The sequence below is a fragment of the Panthera leo genome, chromosome C1 (genome assembly GCF_018350215.1).
Source record: "Panthera leo isolate Ple1 chromosome C1, P.leo_Ple1_pat1.1, whole genome shotgun sequence".
Classification (NCBI taxonomy): Eukaryota; Metazoa; Chordata; class Mammalia; order Carnivora; family Felidae; genus Panthera; species Panthera leo.
The window spans coordinates 166137005-166152610 of NC_056686.1; the positions used below are offsets into that span (position 1 = coordinate 166137005).

General features: G+C 38.4%; 1 protein-coding gene across 7 annotated transcripts in view; it reads right to left on the reverse strand.

Annotated features, from left to right (window-relative positions):
• The window catches only part of SESTD1 (SEC14 and spectrin domain containing 1), a 152730-nt gene that overhangs the window by 11748 nt on the left and 125376 nt on the right, over nucleotides 1-15606 (reverse strand). For all 7 annotated transcript variants that reach the window (XM_042949274.1, XM_042949273.1, XM_042949275.1 and 4 more), the window contains 6 exons: nucleotides 10873-11067; nucleotides 10234-10348; nucleotides 8642-8801; nucleotides 4517-4598; nucleotides 3301-3423; nucleotides 2221-2412 (listed from right to left, as the gene is read on the reverse strand). In XM_042949274.1, the coding sequence (XP_042805208.1) occupies nucleotides 2221-2412; nucleotides 3301-3423; nucleotides 4517-4598; nucleotides 8642-8801; nucleotides 10234-10348; nucleotides 10873-11067 (867 nt within the window). The remainder of the gene's footprint in view (nucleotides 1-2220; nucleotides 2413-3300; nucleotides 3424-4516; nucleotides 4599-8641; nucleotides 8802-10233; nucleotides 10349-10872; nucleotides 11068-15606) is intronic.

The window sequence follows — 15606 nt, forward strand, 5'->3', positions numbered from 1 at the left end:
AGTGCATTCCTTAATCCCCATCATCTGTTTAACTAATCCCCTACCTACCTCCCTTCCAGTAACCTTCAGTTTGTTCTCTATAGTTAAGAGTCTGTTTCTTGGTTTGCCTCTCTCTCCTTTTTTCCCCCTTTCCTCATTATTTTGTTTCCTAAATTCCACATATGAATGAAATCATATGGTATCTGTCTTTCTCTTATTTCGCTTAGCATTAAACTCTCTAACTCCATCCATGTGGTTACAAATGGCAAGATTTCGCTCTTTTTTATGGCTGAGTAATATTCCATTGTGTAGATATGCCATGCCTTCTTTATCCATTCATCTATGGATGGACGCTTGGACTACTTCCATAGTTTGGCTATTGTAGATAACGCTGCTATAAATATCAGGGTGTATGTATCCCTTTGGATAAGTGTTTTTAAATTCTCCGGGTAAATAGCTAGTTGTACAATTGCTGGATCATAGGGGTAGTTCTATTTTTTAACTTTTTGAAGAATCTTCATACTGTATTCCAGAGTGGCCTCACAGATACATTTTAAAAACAGTATCATATGTAGAACTTAAGAAACACACAGATGAATGTAGGGGAAGGGAAGGAAAAACAAGATAAAAACAGAGAGAAAAGCAAACCATAAAAGACTCATAAATACAGAACAAACTAAGGGTTGATGAGCTTCCTTTTGCCTGAATTACCCCTTCGTATCATTTCAAGGTCTCTGATTAAATGTGATCTCCTCAGAGAGGTCTTTCCTGGAAGACTTGTCTTACCTGCTCTCCACTCCCTCTTTCCCAAACTGAGGGTGGGGGGAAGGGCTAAATGGGCAATGGGTATTAAGGAGGTCACTTGTTGGGATAAGCACTGGGTTTTATACGTAAGAGATGAATCACTGGGTTCTACTCCTGAAACCAATACTACACTGTATGTTAACTAACTTGAATTGCAATTAATTAATTAATTAATTAAATTTTTAAAAAGCTATCAGTAGTGTTAGGAATTGGGCCTCTTAGATAGGAGGGAGGGACAGAAGGAGCAATGTGACTAAAAGAGGGTGGGAGAGCTTCTGGGGTACTGGTAATGTTCTGTTGTTTGAATACTGAGCTGATCACACAGTCATGTTCACTTCATGAAAATTCATCGAACAGACTGAATTCAACAAATTCACTGAACATTTATGATCTGTATATTTTTCTATGTTAATATACTTCAATAAAAACTTTTCATTAAAACAATCAGTAGATAAACAAATTAAGCCATTTTATGTATACTTTCACATTTATCATCATTAGGCCTATTTTAAACCAAAATACTGACCTGTGGAGTTCAGTGACCAACTCAGGAAGAGTTAACTATGAACACTTCCCAACAGATGTACTGCATAACAAGACAGAAACTATCTAATTCCTGATAATAATAATAATAATAATAATAATAATAATAATAATAATTCTTCTATTCTATAGACTAGGCTATCACACTTACATTTAGGTTTCTCATATTTCATTATATTGAACATCCCCCACACATAAACTTTCAATGTGCGAGATCACAACAAAGTTAACTACATAACGAAGCTCCTCCTCAGAGTAGAAATGTAAGGGTTGGTTGGGTGCTATAAATTTTCTCTGTGCAGAGTTCCGAAAAGGGCTCTGCTGAAAATCTGCCCAAATAACAGTACACATTTCATTTTTGGTTTCTGGGACTAATGAATTCATTAAATAATAAATTCCAGAATGAATCTTTAAATATAACACATGAAAAAAAGTTTTATTTTTATCCTTACTCTGAGTTGGGTAGTCTCTAGTGTAAACATTATAAAATTACTAAGTGCTCTTTTAAAAATGTTATGACAATTAGTAGTAGATGCAGAGGCAAAGTTTCCTTTCCTTGCGTAACGAAAGAGATGGGAGTTGTGCCACCCTAAATATAGAGAGCACATTCTGGGCGTCAGGTCTGGAGAGAAGAGAAGCACTGTTGAGAGAGGACTCCTGGATGGTTTTGGATTTCTCCAAGCACAGTATGCCAGCACTGGTATGGATTACTAAGAGGATTTCATCTGAACTCTCTAAGAATACATTACATCTAAACAAACTTTAAACATAGGATTAATAGGAGTTGCAATAAGAAAAAAAACCAAGCGAACTACATAATTATAATATTAAAAGTAATATATTTAAAGACAGGCAATAAATACTACTGAGACTACATTTTTTAAAAAAGCAAACCTTTTCGGCATTTGAGTGAAAGGCAATAGCCATCTCCAGCCTATGTACTCTCTCTTCAGACGCTATCGTAAACTGTTTCCATACTCTGTTCAGTCGAGGAAGCGTGTCCCCAGATGATCGAGACGTGCAGCGCAGAGATTGGCACAACACAACTGTAGCCTGTAGCAACTGTCTTCCATAGTCGTAAGTGCTCTAAAAACAAACAAAAAAAAAGTATACATGAAATTACAATAAAAGAATTCTGAAAAGAGAGATGGAAAAGTGTACAGGAGGACTGTGGTTGCAAATGAGTAACACTACCAGAAATCAATGCGGAATGACTCCACTGGCACTTACTACTATAAATTAACTGCATGCATAATAAAAGATAGGAAAGCAATTCTTTTTAGTAAGTTTCTTCCTTGTTAGGTTTTATTCTCTTATTCTGTTTTCCCCATCTCAGTCTACTTGATTCCACTGGCCAAAAAGAATGTCTGCTCATTCACTAAGCAACAAGTGGGTGAAAATGGACGCTTTATAGGGCACTTTATATCCCACACAGGAAACCACAACTGTTCACTGAGAGCTCAATTATTAGGGAAAATAAATTAAGATACTTCTCTCTCTCTCTCTCTCTCTCTCTCTCTCTCTCTCACACACACACACACACACACACACACACACACACACACACACAGTTTATATTGTTATACTAATACTGAGGAGACGAAAAAACTGGGACTTCTACTTTACTGATATTAACACATATTTCTTATTAACTTTAGTGAGTGAGCAGTTGGATTGCCTAAAAATGGCATAGTATGTAACACAGTATATATAATGACATAGTATATAACAGCATTCATATAACATATAAATCAGAGGGAGCATATACAGAACCTGTATTCAGGAGAACATAAACCCTCTCAAGTTTATGCAGGCTAGTTTTGATGTACCAGCTGACACTTTTCTTAGTTCTGTGATATTTCTGAAATAACATGACTAACCTTCTTGGACTTGGAGGGTTATGTTACATTATAATCATGCAGAAAGCTATTCAAACACTGAGCTTGTAGAAAAGGAAGATAACCAGTTCTGCACCTGTGCAACATCAACAAATTTTCTATGCTTTTCCAGTAAAACTTTTGTTTCCTGAGCATCATCACCCAATCTGATGTGGGTCTTAAGCAGGGCATCCAGAAGTTCACTTAGCCATTCTACTGCCTAAATAAAAATAAAGAACAATGAAGCTCGACTCATAACTCTTATTATATCAAAACGTATTTATAAAAAGAAAAATTACTACCATGTGATTAATTAACCCACTAGTTATAACCTAACTTCTTAATAGCTCATTTCATTCAATGCCAAGCTACATGAATTAATGACCTCTCCTCCCCGTCAAAATCTGTAAAATCTAACAAGATGTATTAAAAAGAAGCACTCTTTTATTTTTTAAAAAAGTGTTTATTTTTGAGAAAGCACAAGACGGGGCACGGGGGGGGGGGGGGGGTGGAAAGAGGGGGACAGAAGATCCAAAGAGGGCTCTGTGTTGACAACAGTGAGCCCAACTGTAGGGCTTGAAGTCATGAACCATGAGATCATGACCTGAGCTGAAGTTGGATGCTCAACCAACTGAGCCAACCAGGTGCCCCAAGAGAAGCATTCTTTTAGTATCATGTGGGGGTGCCTAGGTGGCTCAGTAAATTAAGTATCCAGCTTTTGATTTCGGCTCAGATCATGATCTCACAGGTCATAAGATCAAGTCCCACGTCAGGTTTTGCGTCTGACAACACAGAGCCTGCTTGGGATTCTCTCTCTCCCTCTTGCTCTCTTTCTCAAAAATAAATAAATAGATAGATAAATAAACATTTAAAAAATAAAAAATAAAATCAATATCCTATGATTTGTATTATTAGAAGATCGTGAGTTTATGTAATATAGATCTTACATGTTCTGTGATGCTATCTACGTGGAGATAACATTGTTTATCTAGTTGAAAAAAACCCTCTTGCAGGTTAAAAAGCAACGTGCTACACCAGCCTTAATCCTGGCATGTAACTCACAAGAAAGTCAACAGTAATAATAAATAATCCCAATTTCTAGTTAAATGGAGAATTTCATTGAGAAGATAAGCCAAATAAGACCAGTATGGTAACTGAAAAGAAAAAAAAAACACTTTATTATTTTAACAAGATAAGCTAGAACTTGACTTAATGCATTTACTTTCTTGGACCATGAAAAATACACTTTTTTAATAGGTGAAATCAACATTTTAAGAGAAGACAACTACATCATGTGCCTGATTGATCTTTACCTGGGCAGCATCTTCTTCACATTTAAACAACTGCACCATCTGAAGCATCTTTAACCTTCGCACATCTACCATGTCTTCACATCTAATAAACCCAAACATAAATTTAAGACACCATTTCAGTTTCGTTAATAACTATTATAACATCACCATCTGGCACACATATTTTATAGTATATTAAAATACTTAATCTTCCACACCATGGAGACTTCAACTATTCTGTACTGATTTGTAAGAATTTTAAGGATATCTATGTTACATCAAAATACTTCAAAACCCTCAAGACACCTGAACGATACCTAATCACACACTCTCGAGGATAGAATGGATTCTGCAAAATACTGAAGCAAAGCACAAACATAGTGGTATACTAAAATCCAAAGAAATCTCCACTGCCAGTTAGCATTAAACAAGCCTCAAAGATAAGATTTAAAGTTTGTCAGGGTGCCTGGGTGGCTCAGTCAGTTGAGGGTCTGATTCTTGATTTCTGCTCAGGTCATACATGGTCTCATGGTTTGTGAGTTTGAGCCCTACATCGGACTCTGCACTGACAGTGTAGAACCTGCTTGGGATTCTCTCTCTCCCTCTCTCTCTGCCCCTCCCTGACTCATGATCTCTCTCTCTCTCTCCCCCACCTCCCACAAAATAAATTTAAAAACTTCAAAAAAAGTGTAAACCTTCTCAAATACTAATTTTGAAGATGATGCTCCAATGAAATAAGACAAAAATGTTAACATTTTTCATTATATTACCCAAAGCACTAATTCTAAATAAAAAACAAAACAAAACAAAAAACACTCCCATCTGTTTTCCAAAGAAGAAATAAAGCTCTATTGATCTCTGGGTGTAGAGAAATACAATTCAGAGTATTTTTACATTTTATTTACTTATTTATTTTAATATTTATTTTTGAGAGAAAGAGAGAGCTTGCATGGTGGAGGGGCAGAGAGAGAGAGGGAAATGTAGAAATCTGAAGCAGGCTCCAGGCTCTGAGCTCTCAGCACAGGGCCTGATGTGGGGCTCAAACTCACAAACCGCAAGATCATTACCTGAGCCGAAGTCGGATGCTTAACGGACTGAGCCACCCAGGTGCCCTAAGTATTTTTAAATGTTAGTGTGGTTTGCCCTATCTAATATACAGATTAAGCTTTCAAGGTGACTTGACCTAACTCAGCTCTGATCCATTCCCTTCATACCCATGCAATTCTATGTTACTTTAGACAGAAGGGAGAATTCAAATTCACTACAATGCCAAACACCAATAACCAGTTACCCAGGAGGCACTGGGCTCTGCTACAGTCAATGTTCTCCAGCAAGCTGAATAACAATACAGAAACCATGGTCACAAGGCTATTTTTTATAAGGACCTCCTTTATGAAAGCCCATATTACTAAAATGACCTTAGTTAAAGGAAACTCTACAAGGGACTAAAAGGAAGTGATTATGGTAAGAATTGTTTAAAATCTGAAGCTAAACAACAATGTAAGGCACTGTAATGATGAAAACGCTATCACAGATATACTTAATACACGCTTTCAGGTCTTGGATAATGTGCCTGGAAAATGTAAGACATGGTCTAAACTATTAAGTTGGTCGCATTTGGGGAGGTGGACTTCTAAAGAATCAATATGGTAAGTGCTACTGTGGAGCTACGTAAAGAGTTCTATGGGAGAGGGAGGAACAAGTGACCAAACATGCCTTAGAAATCTAAAAGAAAAGCCTTCCAAAAATAAGTATCCCTGAGTCATGAAGAATAAGCAGGAGTCCATCAGCCAGAAAATGAAGAAAGAAGTATTCTAAGTCACAGATTCATGAAACAGCACAGTGCATTCAGGAAAGTAAAAACAACTGTGTTTATATGAGAAAGTTGCAGGAAATAAGATTATGCAGGATTTAATTATGAAGGGTCTCCCACACTATTTCAAGGAGACAGAACTTCATGTGAGTAAAAAGGAAGTCACTGAGTGGGGTTTTATGATTAGATATGCACTTTACAAAGATTTACTGTCACGTACAACAGACTAGAGAAGAACAAGGCCAGAGGCAGATAAGAGAGAAGATCTTAAGTAGAAAACATTCAGGATTCAGAGAAAGTAGAATTTAAGACATTTAACTAGGCTATAAGAGATGAGGAAGAGTATGGATTTTAGGATAAATCCTAAATTTGGTAGCTGATGGTAACTTTGCCTGGAAAATTAAAAGACAAGAGTACATTATCTGAACATACTAGGTCTGAGGAATGTATGGGGGAAAATACCTGGAGATACTAAGTAGGCAAGTGGGATTACAGGTCTAAAGCAAGGGCAGGGGTGGGGTCAGAACCATAAATACTTAGTTACAATCACATAAAGTCATTAAAGTAGTAAGACTGTCCAGGGAGAACACACAGAATGAGAAGAGGATTTGGCCTCAAACCCTGAAAGCAGTGAAATTAGTGACAGAACAAGAAATCAGCAAAGAAAACTGAGAAGACAGAGTGCCAGGATGAGGGTGTTTTCAAAAGAAGACAAAGTTGTCAGAGTGTTTCAAGAAGAAAGTAAGTCAGTGGTGTCCAATGCTATTCAGTGTGATCAAGCTATGTTAAGACCAAAAATATTCCCCGGATTTTGAGCCAGATCAGGCATTTACTCAATACGGCAATTACAAAGTCACTGGTGACATCAATGAGAAGAAGTTCAGTGAAATGGTGAGGGTAGCAGTGAGACTGGGGAGGGCTAAAAAGTAAATGGCAGTCAGTGAGAAAGTAGCATGAGTGCAGATTAGACCTTCAAATGACTAAGCTTTCAACAAGGAGAACTCTAGGGCTAGATGACAATGAAGCGGTTGAAGAGGACAGTATATGCATGTGTATAATTTTTTTCTTAATAGGAGAGATTTAAGGATTTAAATGAGAGGCAGAGATCAGAGTAGAGAATGAGAGTGGAAGGGGAAAACATGAGGCAGTTGGCTTTAGTAAGAACAGAGTTACTTTGTGATTAGAATAAATAATGAAATGCTAAGTTTGCAGATACTAGGCTAGAAGGAATTTCTGCCTAATGCATATTTTCTGCGTGATGTAGTGATGTGTTCTGTGAGGTTTTACTGATGATGTTAAAATTTCTAAGTGTGCCAACATTTCATACAACCATGCTACACTGTATATACTTTCATATATTTAACCTTCTACTTTGTAATGCTCTCCAGTTACTACTGCAAATTGAATTTTCAAAGAATCCTTTAAATTCCTCGCTGTATAACTGAGAACAAACTGAGGGTTGATGGGGGGTGGGAGGGAGGGAAGGGTGGGTGATGGGCATTGAGGAGGGCACCTTTTGGGATGAGCACTGGGTGTTGTATGGAAACCAATTTGACAATAAACTTCATATATTAAAAAAAATAAATAAATAAAATAAATAAAAAAATAAAAAAAATTTCCTCGCTGTATATCAAAGAAAACTAAATAGCCTCTTACCCAGAATCTATTGTCTATTCTTTCACAGCAAATGAGTACAATGGATGTGTGACAATTCGTGACTCAGTTCAAACGAAGAAACTGATCAATCCAGATGACACACTTAAGAGCATCTCTAAACTAAATGAAAATGGAAAAGAGCCAAGTTCTCCAAAAAGCGTTTTCTTTTCTTTTTTAATATTGTTAACATTCATCCATTTTTCAGAGACAGAGCACAAGCAGGAGAGGGGCAGAGAGAGGCAGACACAGAATCCAAAGCAGGCTCCAGGCTCCGAGCTGTCAGCACAGAGCCCAACGTGGGGCTTGAACTCACGAGCCGTGAGATCATTACCTAAGCCGAAGTCAGATGCTTAACCGACTGCATCACCCAGGCACCCCTCCAAAAAGGGTTTTCTTAAAGGACAGAAGAGTCACAGGCTACCGTGAAGATATGGAATGTGAAGTACTTGGGTGTAAGTGAAATTTCACCAGTGGGTAAAAAGGGAAAAGGTAGCATTAATTGAACAAACTGTTGTTGTTAGTACAATTACACAGAATAATTCCATTCACCAAAACCTAACACATGCCTACTATATCACAGGTGAGAACTTATACTCTGTATGGAAAATATAAATTATATCAGTTATTTTAATATTATGTTATTTTAGCAAAAATTAACATTAATAGTCAAACTTTGCCTTTGTTTCCTAAGCTGCATATCTTCCATCACTCCTTGTATGTGGTCCACATTTTCTTTATTTTCAATGGTGACATCCTTTCCATAGGCCCAGGATGCCTGATTGGAGATCTGATCCAGAAGTCCTTGACCTTTTTCACGCAAACCTTGTAATCCTACATCTAAAAAAAAAGTTCCTAGATTTAATCTCTTAAACAAAAGAGGCACTTTCCCTCCCTCAAGTAAATCCTCTCAATTGTACTTGGATTCCAAGTGGAACAGCTTTGTGCATTAAACTACCTTGGGGTGGAGGTCTCTGAACACTTCAAGCAATAAACCCCTTTTAAGTGGTTCAAATTGGAGGTCCTTCTCATGCCAAATTCTCCATAAAGAGAATTTTCGATTATTTCTCAAAATTGAAAGCAGGAAGTAAGTGCGAGAATTTCTATCTTGGTTATAGTAAGATTTTTCAATTTGTTTCCTTTTTGCTTTTACGTAGTCCAATTTTTAGGAGGAAACAGCAAACATTTTGTTCAAAAAAATGTAGAAGAGTTACAAGACTTCAAAGCATTCAAGCAATGTATGATCACTGTGAAAAAAGGATGCTGAATGTTTTGAGTACAGGCATCGTCCAGCTTATACCAAACAAGAAGCAACATTTAGGGTAGATTTACAGTACTCCAAACTAGACAAGCATAGAGGAATTCTTTTTTTTTTTTTCTTTTTTAAAGGAAAAATATGATTCCAGAAAGCTTCTGACACTTTGAAATGAAGTGCATTGGGCATATTAGATACAAAATATGTATTATGCCTGTCATGTGTTAAAATAACAAAGACTGCAAACAAGTAAAATGCCCATACAAACATGATTTTTCAAACCCATTCCCTCAAATCCTTTTCACTAATTAATCTGGTTCAATGGTATGTCATCATTTTCGACTAAATCTCTGTCTCAGGTTTCTGCTTCCTTGCCTCCATCCCCCTTTGCCATCCTATCCCCCTCAATATAACCCTCCCTTCCCATTCGCACATCTACTATCTTCTCTCCATCATGACCTAGGGAAATTCACTGTATTTCCTTCCTACTGTAGTAAAATGTTAAAAGGCCTTGGTGTCAAGTGAAACGGGACCATCCTCCCCTTGGGAGAGTAGGTAACCTTGGCAATATTCCCAGTTTGGAGAAACAAATGCACAGAACCAAACCGACTATGTATTCACAAGGTTAGGATATAGCAACAACAAAAATCATTGCATAAAACACAGTTTGGGGCATACAAGGTTTACCACAGAACACTTCACAGCTAATTACAGTTTATGCATGCACTACAAATAACTGTTCATAGGATATGCAAGACATAGCACCTGTAGATATAGCTGGGTAAAGAAGAAAGGCTAAAGGCCCAATGAAGGAAGGGTGATTGGCCATCAATGAAAAATAAAAATTTTACCATGTATTACACCCTTCAAGGGAATAAAACCTATTTTATACTATTTTTTCCTATGTTCCCTATAAATAATTCTAATTAGTTCAGTACAAGTTGACTTGTCTAACCATAGTAATGATATTTCTAAAAAAAGAACCCTTATGTTTCAGCATTTTTAAAATCTGCTTACCAACACTTTTCAGCTTCTCTTCAAGCAGTTTTAAAGTCTGCTGAATCGATGCTCCATCAGCTGGTGCTACATCTACGCACAACATCCCTAATAAGCCATCCAACTGCTGAGACAACTAAAGCAGAGGGACACCAAAGAGATAACCCTGATGTAATCAGCATCTAAAGTGTTTAATGATTAATGAGGTTTATGTCTAATGAGGTTATCACAATTACACTTGAAAAAAGACTATGCTGTTAAAAGACAAGGACGAATAATTAGGATACATGTTATCTGAAAGACAGAACACATAGATGCATGCACCAAGAAGACAAAGATTTATATCCAGGTCAGCAGAATGTAAAAAAAAGTACTGCAACTTCCATTTCAATCTAAGTTACAAAGCATAAACAGAGAAACAATCAAAATAAATATATCAACTAGGTTGGAAGACTAGACAAAACAGGTTTATGTGCATGCAAAATGACTTAAAAATGAAAATTAAAAAAAAAAGACTTTTATCATCTCTCCACAAGCAAATTATTCTATTGTTCCAGAAAAATAATTAGGAGACATGCAAACCTGCAAAAATTATGTGCAGATAAGTATAAGTGTTCAGATCATTTGAAGAAAAGAAAAGCAATCAGAGTAGACACTTACATCTTGGGCAACACCATGAAATTCAAGAGCTGCTTGTAAGAGATTCTGCCTAAATTCCAGCTGACTGGCCTGTCGGTAGCAAACATCACTAAGTTGTTGCTGCAGTGACTTCAGTTCCACAAGATCTTCCTCATCCCCAGCATTTAAGAGTGCTGCAATTTGCTGATTAAGTTCCACATACACTGCAAACCATTCCTGTAACACACATGTTGTAAATTAAGGATCAAATTAGTTCCTGAAAAACTACATTACATTTTATAATTCCTTTAGATAAACTAAGTAACATATACGACAATTTTCGAAGGCAAAATTTCTTCGAGTGAAGATGAGAAGTCCCCAACCCCCAAATCCTTCCATTCCAACCTGGAGCTCACTCCTGACAACAGCTGTATCTATCCTATATCCTTATCCTGGTCTCTGAATGTTCCATTTCCTTTCTTGTTCTACCTAAAACCTGTCCACCCTCAGAGAAAAGTATTACCCGACCACTTTTTCTCCCTTTCCCTCAAAACCCACTTCTCCTTTACAATGCATGCTATCGGACAACATCCTTCCAATGCTTCCCATTACCCAGGGAGCATGGCAAAGGTCACTGCCCCTCTCTGGGCCAGCCTTCCCATGGGCTCCCACCACGTAGACATTCACCCGGCACTCTTAACTCTTTCCCTGATTCTCTCCCTCACTTCCAACCATCCTATCCTCACCCCACCTTGGCCACCTACCCCAACAGATGCAAACTCTTATCATTTTCATACACTACTATCCAGCCCCCAAATCTTAACTTTAATAATCTCATTCTCTGACCACCAGCTCCTGACTCTCCAATTAACATCCTTTAGGATGCTCATTCCTACAACCCCATGTGATTGGCCAATTCAGTGGCCTGCTTGTTTTACTTTCCAGCACTCAAGAGCCTCATGTCCTCATGTCTATCTTTGGTCGACTATATAACCATCTCCCAAGGCAAGACCCATGCTCATGCCCTGCTCTCTTCCTTTCATCAGATTCCCCTGCAGAATCCTCAGACCTGGGTTTCTGTGCCTACTGTATACCTATACCAGAGTAGCAACATAGCTGGATAATAACAACTATGTGAACAGCTGTCTTTTTAAATAAAGATAAATTAAAAAAAAAAATACACACATACACATACACATTCTCTATATGAAAATATACAAATATATATAACCTCAAATAGAATTTCAGCAATCCTACTACATTTCTCTAGTCAATTCATTTTATCATTCTCCCGATTATTTGTTTTCTTTACTCCAACTCCCACTCCCTTTCCCTCTCTTCACTCTAAAAATCTAGCCTCTTATTTCACTAGGAAGCAATTAGAGAACTCTCTCATCTTCTTACCAACAAATCTATGACCCTCCCTCCTTCTGCAGCCCTATGCTTTGCCCTCCCTACTAAAATAGCACACAAACAGTCCCTGCATCTAAGCCAACCCCTTCACTCATGCTACCTCTGTCCTCTTTTGCCTACATAAGGCCTTGCTCTTGCACTTATCTTCTCTCTCCCATCATGAACTCACTCTTTCCAACTGGATTATTTCTACCAGCATACAAATAAAATGCAGTATCTTATATTTAAAAACAAAATATACTTAAGACAGGTGCATTTAAATTAACTTAAATTAAAAACAACAAAAAAACCCCAAAACCCTTAAGACCAAGACCATCCCTTAAATAAATACTCTACACTCACTCTACCTTCTCATTTCCCATTCTCTTTTTAATCCATTCTGGTCAGGATTTTGTCCTTCCTGCTCTTACCAAATTCTCAGTCTTTATCTTACTGGGCGCCTCAGTTGCATTTGACAAAGGCAACCACTTCTTCCTTGAAATGCCTTTTTTCTCTAGTTCCCTGAGACACAGCAGCTCCTCTGCTGGCCCTCCTGCTTTTTTGCCCTCTAAGTTTAAGATGGCCGGGGCTCAGCTTTCCAAAGTCTCTTTTCTTTTTAAATCAGTACTCTTTGGGCTTGGATGAGCTCACCTACCCATGTCTTTGAGTAACCTCCATGCGCTGGTAATTCCCACATTAATATTCTTATCTTAACCCCTTCCCTGAATCCAATGCTGATATTCAACTGCCTACTAGCTATCTCCATTTGGATGAGCATTACACACCTAAAATTTAACCTGTCTCCAAAGCTACTAGTTCTAAGCCTCTCAACCTGCTTCTTTCCCAGTTTTCCCCTTCTTCAGAGGTGCTAAGGTCAAGCACCTGATTCTTCCAAGAGCAAGTCTTACTGGCTCAATCTCAGGAATGTGACAACTTCTCATCACATCTACTGCCTCCATTCTTAGTCTCTTGTTTTCCTATTTTGTTGTCCTTCCCTTGTCCCTATTCTCCATATGATAGCCAATGATCTTTTAAAAACATAAATCAGGGGTGCCTGGATGGCTCAGTCAACTCAAGTCATAATCTCAAGGCTCATAGGTTCGTGCCCTGCATCAGACTCTTGTGCTGACAGCCCAGAGCCTGAAGCCTGCTTCAGATTCTGTCTCCCTCTCTCTCTGCACCTCCCCTGCTCGCAATCTCTCTCAAAAATAAATATTTAAAAAAAAAATTAAAAACATAAATCAGTTCTCTGCTACAAAATCCCTCCAATGATTTCATCTTAACATTTAAAATAAATGTCAAGCTCCTTTCCATGAGCTAAGTGAACATGCTTTGGCCCGAACTCCCTCTAGAAACATGGTTTTGTGTGGCTCCTTAACTTGTTCACAGACATACTTATTATTCCTTTACTATGGCAAGTAAGCTCCTGCCTACGGGGGTTTTCACTTCTGTGTCCTAGATCTGAACTTCCTTTTGCCTGAATTACTCCTTCATAAGGTCTCTCATTAAATGTGATCTCAGAGAGGCCTTTCCTGAAAGCCTTTTCTTATCTGCTTTCCACTCCCTCTTTCCCAATATAAATTTAAGTTCTATATTATAAGACAGTGTTATATACCAAAGAACATAGAATGATATGTGACATATATAGTATGTGCTCAATAAATACTGAATGAACATGTAAGATGCTTTCTATTAGATACTGCAAATTAGCTGACATTAAATTAAGTTAGGTAACAGGTACTGGTCTAAATGTGGTCTACTCTTGTGCCCTATACCTAAAACTTGGGGTTTGCTTATTTGTCACATTGTTTTATTGCTTGAACTACTACTATGAAACCTTTGAAAATTATTATACAGATGATGTAGTCAGATGTAGTGAAAAAAACACTGGATCTGAAAGACAGGCTCAAGGTCTTTTTTCCTTACAAAAGGTATGATCTTCATTAAGTCGCTTAATTTCTCAGAACCAGTTTCTTTCTTTATAGCAGTGATTTTCAATGGGAGGTTATTCTGCTTCATAGGGAACATTTCCCAATATCCAGAGACACTTTTGGCTGCCATAACTGAGGAGGCACAATGCTAATGCATCTAGTGGGTAGAGACCAGCGATGCTGCTAAATTACCCTACAATGCACAGGACAGCCCCTACAATAAAGATCTATCTGGCCCAAAGTGTCAATAGTGCAAAGTTGAGAAACCCTGTTCTATACACAACACTGATGACACTATTATCTGTCTTACCTATTTTATTGGTTATCATATAAATTTATATACTACCATACACGAAATACTTTTTAAACCATACAGTGATTTTGTTTTTATTTTTTTATTTTTGAGAGAGAGAGCGAGCGCATGAGTGGGGGAGGAACAGAGAGAGAGGGAGACACAGAATCTGAAGCAGGCTCCAGGCTCTGAGCTGTCAGCACAGAGCCTGAGGCAGGGCTCGAACTCACGAGCCATGAGATCATGACCTGAGCCGATGTCGGACACTCAACCAACTGAGCCACCCAGGTGCCCCCATACAGTGATTTTAAAGGTTAACGGAGAGTAGGAGTTAAGATGGCAGAACAGGGGCGCTTGCACGGCTCAGTCTTAAGCATCTGACTTCGGCTCAGGTCATGATTTCATGGTTCATAAGTTTGAGCCCCGCATCAGGCTCTGCGATGATGGCTCAGATTCTGGAGCCTGCTTCGGATTCCATGACTCCCCGCCCCCCCTCTGTCCCTCCCCTCCTTGCACTCTGTCTCTCTAAAATTAACAAACATTAAAAAAAAAAAAAAAAGATTAAAAAAAAAAAAAGATGGCAGAGCAGCATGGAGACCCTGAGCTTATCTTGTCCTTAAAATGCAGCTAGATCAGCACCAAACCATTTTGAACACCTAGGAAATTGACCTGAGGATTAACCCAATGGCCTGTATACCTTGAGCCACAGAACTCAGCAGGTACGCAGTGCAGAGAGGTGAACTGGGGGAGAGAAAAGCTGTAGAGGGCAGGGAGCTGTTTTTGCAGACAGAAGACACAGAGAGAGAAAAGGGGGAAAGTGTGGTGCATTGGGGTCCTGCAAGAAAAGCATTCCCTTGAAAGTAGCTGGAGAGAGAAAGAGTGAAAACACTCACAGGAAGACTGAATAAGTAATCTGTTCCCCAAAACCACTGACAGGGAGAAGGGAGAGGGTTTCAATACCACCAGGATTCTATAAACAGTGGAGCACAGAGTCTGAAGTTTTGGAGTTCAGTGCCTGGTGGTGCTCTGGTGAGGAAGTACGGCAAATCCCCAGGAGCAGACAGCAGAGCCTTAGAGGTCCGTGTGCCACATGGGGAAAAGTGGTTCCCTTGATTGGAAAGTATTTGGTAGAAGCCATATGGCCTCCCCAAAGGAAAAGGT